The sequence below is a fragment of the Leptopilina heterotoma genome, unplaced genomic scaffold, assembly GCF_015476425.1.
Source record: "Leptopilina heterotoma isolate Lh14 unplaced genomic scaffold, ASM1547642v1 Lhet_254, whole genome shotgun sequence".
In the NCBI taxonomy this organism is placed as follows: domain Eukaryota; kingdom Metazoa; phylum Arthropoda; class Insecta; order Hymenoptera; family Figitidae; genus Leptopilina; species Leptopilina heterotoma.
In genome coordinates, this window is record NW_025110967.1 from 439,160 (window position 1) to 445,159 (window position 6,000).

General features: G+C 28.6%; 1 protein-coding gene across 3 annotated transcripts in view; it reads left to right on the plus strand.

Moving 5' to 3' along the window:
• LOC122503289 (DNA-directed RNA polymerases I, II, and III subunit RPABC3) overlaps nt 1-4,133 on the plus strand; it is a 94,840-nt gene extending 90,707 nt beyond the window's left edge. For all 3 annotated transcript variants that reach the window (XM_043613762.1, XM_043613764.1, XM_043613763.1), the window contains exon 4: nt 3,801-4,133. In XM_043613762.1, the coding sequence (XP_043469697.1) occupies nt 3,801-3,918 (118 nt within the window). In that variant the 3' untranslated portion in view covers nt 3,919-4,133. The remainder of the gene's footprint in view (nt 1-3,800) is intronic.
• The last annotated feature ends 1,867 nt before the right edge of the window (nt 4,134-6,000 follow it).

The following is a 6,000-nucleotide window of genomic DNA, read 5'->3' on the forward strand; positions in this document are numbered from 1 at the left end:
GCCCATTTTATAAGTTAAAATAATAAGCAAGATGTTTTTAGTTTGACTACTAAAGAGTATTTATTATTATTTATTAAAGATAATTGCAAATTCGTAAATTCATAAATTCAATTTTCTCCTTGTTAATAAAGTGTAACATTTTTCAATAAAGAAAATTTATAATTTTTCTAAAGCGCTTTGTATTAACTGACATTACGTATTAAATTATACAGTTGTATTTATAGAAAAGTTGCGTAATAACAGCATTATCAATATAAATGGAAAATCTGAGAGAAGTTTAATAGTAAAATAAATTTTAAGATACACATTGCTACAGTAAAATAGGATACAAGGTCATGAATGAATGAATGAAATAGATGAAAATATAACTAGATTTAGTTGGAAATAAATATACTTCTGTTGCAACAGGAAATTCTAATCTAATATAATTGATTATTCATGTTTTAGAACACTTCGTCGTAAAACATTTTTTCGTCATGAGTAATTACTCATGCTTACTCATTGTAATGATATTTCAATGATAATTATTTTTAACTAAAACAACAAAAATTGATTTAAAACGAAATATTTCGATGGGTTTCGGTATGTGTACATATAATATGTATGTCAAATCATTATACAATTGTCATTTTTGTTGTAGACATACGACATACGCTAAATTTAGATTTAAAGAAGGCCTGGAATTTTTAGAATTTATAATTTCACAAATTTTTCCAAGTTTTTCTGTTTTCCTTTTTACTAATTTAGATTCATATTCCAAATCTATTAAAATTTTAAACATTTTAGCGCAGTCTCTAAAATTTGTATGAAAACATAAAAACTAATTTTCAACGCATGCGCTAGTTATAACTGCATTATAAGTTTAAATTTAATGTAAATGATGCGAAAATTATATTTAGAATTTTACTGAAATTATTTAAAAATTGACCTAGAAGAGGGCTGGAATATTGAATTAAGTTTTTTTTAAGAAACCTGGAGAAGTAAAGGAGGCTAAGAACAGTTTTTAATTTTTTGAATTCGAGTAAAAATATATTCTTTTTTAAATTTATTTTTTTATTGTTATGTTGAATTTACAAATATTGGTTTTTCAATCATTGAACTGATTAATTTCTCTATTCTCATCACAAAATATTGAGAAATTAGAAAAAAATGGTTTGTAATTCAAAATCGTGATTCAGTTAAACAGAATTAAAAACTTCAGATGGCAGCGACCTCTCTATGTCGTGCTTTTGTAGTGTTTTGAATGTAGGTATAATGTGTAATATGAATAGGCTTTTGTCTTGTATTTGTATCTGATATTAAAAGCAAAATTTTGAATTTTTTAAAATTGACGCTGGATTCGTAATCAGCAACTCCGAAAACTAACCCATCCTTAAAGACTTTCGAAACCTTAGTTTAACTTAATTTTACAGATTGCATTATTGCTGCAAATCTTGAAGGGATACTGAAAATAAAAAGCAGTTTCCTTTACTAAATCTTGTGTAGAATTGTCATTTTTTTATCCTAGGTCTACTAGGGTTTGTAGAACTTAATTTTTTCTCATTGCGTGTTCAAGAATAACAAACTATTTGATACACACAAAATTACTGCAGTCTATAAGCTTTATTTTCATATATTGTGGTTACAGAAAACAAAGGTTTTTATTAGGATATGTTTTTATTATTATGTTACTATATTTTTATTCTGTATGAAAGTGATCCACCACTGGAGCAGCATATAATCATGACTTATGAAAACAGTGATCCGCAATAGGATCATTGACAAATTATCTTTGATTTTGTGTGGAAGTAAACGTAGGTGTCAAAATTAAGCCTATCCCTAAAAAAAGCTTCTATTGGAACCTTCTTATTCATACAGTTATAAAGAATAGCCTTGAAATTTATCTAAAAACAATCAATGCGACTTCAAAGTCAAAATAAGATACTTAAGGCGCTTAATTGATTCACCACTGGGTCAATCACCCCAAATACTGTATGAAATATTGTTGTGGTATTGGAAGAACGAAACCACAACTTTTTGTTTGGAAGCAGTTTCAAAACACTGTATGCATGTGTGAGACATAATAAACTAAAATAAATAAACATATTAAATTAAAATTTGTCATATTTCCATTAAAATTTAATACCTAATAATAATATCGGGTAGGTTAGGATGTTATATAACGGGTAGTCCGGTAAGAACCGTAGTATAGAAAAGAATTCAATTTCTAGAAAATATGCTTGAAAACGAGAATTTTTAATTATTCTGAATACGCGAATTTACCTCGGAGTTCTATTCCACGGGAACGATCAAAATTTCAGAAAAATCAATTCTTCTCTATTGCTCTCGTCGATCGGGAGATAGAAAAGAATTCAAATTTTCTATTTTTCCTAATGCGCAAAGTTTTATGGTATTGCAAGTTCTTGAAAAAAATATGAAGTTCTATTATTTTGAATTGACTGCTAACGATTCTAGGTAGTCAATTCAAAAGAATAGAATGTTCGACGAGTAAATCTGAAATGTTTATTATTCTCAATTGACTGCATCGAATTTCAGAAGCGCATTAAAAGGAATAGAACTTTTGACAAAGAATTTGAAAAAACCTTATTTTTCTAATTGTCTGTAAGAGCTCCTGTAGTTATTATCTTAAAATAAAACGCAGTGACAGGGCTATGTTTCGCATCGTGTGAATTTCATTGTAATTTCTGTGCTAAACGGCTAAACTATTAAAATTAAATATTAAAACTAGTAAAAATATGGTTTAAAGACGCAAAGTGCTTACGATAAAATATAAAATGCTCTTATTGAAAGAAATTTTCAAGTGTTAAATGTTTAAGTCAAGTTTTGAAACCTAACCTCACTTTCTAGTGGAATCTTGAGTGGCAGTGAGTTAATTCAGAGGAATAGAAATTTCTACTGATTTGCTGTACTTTCTCATTCTTTTGAATGCGCGTTTCATATTTTTCTGAAGTCAATTCAGAATAATAGACTTTTCTGAAATTTTGGTCGTTTCCGTGGAATAGAGCTCCGAGATAAATTCTCCTATTACGAAGAATACAACTTTTGAATTCTTTTCAATTCTTCGCTTCTTACCGGGAGGTAAAGTATCACTTTACCTTCCCGTTATGACGTCATGGGAAGTTAAAGTAACATTCCCTCCCTGTCTCCGGGAAAGACCTACTTTCCACCCTATTTTCAGGTAAGAAATTATGTACTTTCGGTGCGTGTGTTAGAGAAAAGTATTTTGCTCCCGATTATCCTACTCCAGAGCGGTCGGAAAAGTATTTTCGCCCGCTCTCGCTTAAAAATGTCAAAACGCATCTCGATTACATGAAAATTAGTTTTTACTTAATTAAAGAACAACTTCTTATATAAATTTATTCAATTGAATATATTTGTTCTAATATATAATATTTTTATAAATAATTCAAAATAAATTGTAAGTATACTTAAAATAATTCGAGTAAATTGAAATATAAATAATAATTAATAAAGAAAGAAAAATCTAATCTTTAAGGAATCTACAAAAGGGTTTGTGGCATTCGGCGTGTTGGCAGTGTGGTTAGCTGGTTGTGTCATATATTATACACGACCGCTATCGGCACTGCAATTATGACGATTGCAGGTCATCTACCAAAATTCAACTATCAGTTATGTAAAAGTCAGCAGCAAATATTTCATGTATCCTTTTTGAAAGAGTTGGTCTCTAAATTTAATTATTTTTATAATGTATCTTATATATTATGTTTCTAGATAGACTTTATTTATTCTCTTGCGTTTAATTTGCACTCATACGTAATTTCAATTTGTTTGTATTACAGATCTGCTTACGTTTCCTTTGGAGGATTACTGATGCGATTGCAGGGTGACGCAAATAACCTACACGGCTTCGAGATCGATCAACACATGTATTTGCTAATGAAAAAACTAGCCTTTTAAACGTAAGGTCGCTTAAAAAAAGACGGATCATGGTTGCCACATTGTACCATAATTATGCCAGTCTAGCATCTTTTGAAGAAAAGATTAATGTGGCCTTATCGACGTTGCAATTCTTTTATGTGCACTTCTTGTAAAGTTTAAAATATTCTGAAGTTTAATTTTTTATACTCAAAAATAATGTAATTAATTTTAATAAAGAAATCTTTGAAATATAATTAAAAAATATATATAATATACAGTGAATCCTCGGTTTCACAGGCTAGCACAGTTTTTTATTTTTGATATTCGAATGATTTTCAATATAGTTTTGTCCTCTAAACACGATTCCATGTCACAAACTTTTTTCTGTTTAGCCTTACGTGTTGAAGTGCTTTGTTTTTGGGGATTCTTAATATTTTTTTCCAAGTTTCATATTTTATTATTTCACACATTCATAATACAGTTTTAAATTTTAACTTAAATTTAAAGTTTATTTGAAGTTCCTAGCAAAAAAACTTTATAAAAACACCGTGAAAAATTGTTTTTTGGTCTTTACATGATTGTTTCGTATTAAAAAATTCAAGTATACTGACCTTACGAAAGTCTCCAGCACGTCGTGTTAAAAAGAGAAAAAAATATAGAATATCATCAAAACCATGTTTTTCGGGGACATTACTTCCACTTTTTTCAAAATTCTTTTTTTTATTTTTGGCCTTTATTTAAAACCTATTGGAAATCTTTAGGTGCCAGTTTGAACAGAAAAATATCTTGAAGCTCCCAAAAATACGTTTTATGGTGTCTTTATCCACACTTTTCCCAAATTCTGAGGTGTTTGGCAATTTTGAGATCCAAGATCGTGTTCAGCAGATAAAAATACATTGAAAACCACTCTGATATCAAAAATAAAAAAAATTTCAAATATTGCTGGACTTTGTAATGTTATCTAAACCTCTACCATCCGAATTCTCCATTATCCGAAATGCAGATTATTTTATTCGAATTTCTTTTATCCACACCTTTTCACGTCTTCTCAAAACTTAAAATTAGTTTTTTATATAGATTGTCGAGAAGATCTCACATAAATAGACGAATTCAATTACGTATTTGGCTTATTCTACAAACGAAGGAAGAAAATCAAAAAAATTTAGACACTACATTTTTTTTTCATTTAAGGTCTGAAAAGTACTTTAACTTTAAGTTAATGGCACTAACAAAGATCTGTAAGTGTCCAGATAAAATATTGAAAATTACAAAAGTTATGTTAATCAATCTTTTACGTCCGAAAAATAGTAATTATAGTAAAGTAGAATGAAACGAAAACAATCGGACAAATAGTTTTTAAAAATTAAACGTTGGAGTAAACTAATTTTTAAAAACTATTTGTCCGAATGTTTTCGTTTCATTCTCCTTTACTACAAAAGTTATGGTTATTTATAAACAATTTATCCAGGAAATTAAAATCGTGTCAAGAAAATTCACATGAACATAAAATGTAATGGATGGATGTTTATAAAATTGGTTACTTGGGGGTTTACGGGATTTCGAGATATTTAAGGGGTAAGGCCACTGTAAACGCCAAAAAAACACCAGTTTTCAAGAATTTTTTTTTGTTGGAAGGAAATCGAATACAATTATAATAATGTAGTATGTTATTAGTCACATATTGAACTAAAACAATGTAAATTTTCAACAACAAAAAATACACAAGGGCGGAGTTACGGACATTTTAATAAGATGATTTTTTTAAAGAGCTCTGCGGCACGCAGCACATAGGATGCAAAATTTAATCTGGAGCAAAATAAAAAAAATTTTCTTTATCTACATGACAATAGGTAGATAATGATGTAGGGGATTTAAAAAATATTGATTTTCGTGAAATTGGCAAGCATTTGAAAAAAAGATTCATTTTTCGACCAAAAAACGGCACTAAATTGTTCATAACAACTGTATAAATTAAGTTATTGAAAATCCCGTACGTCATTCTCTTTGAAATGTTATTATAAATATGTAAGAAAAAATCCGATTAAAAATATTGGAAATTGTTTGAGTTATGCTGCGTGCCAATTTCAAAAAACGTGTTTTGAGAAATACGCGTTTAAAGTT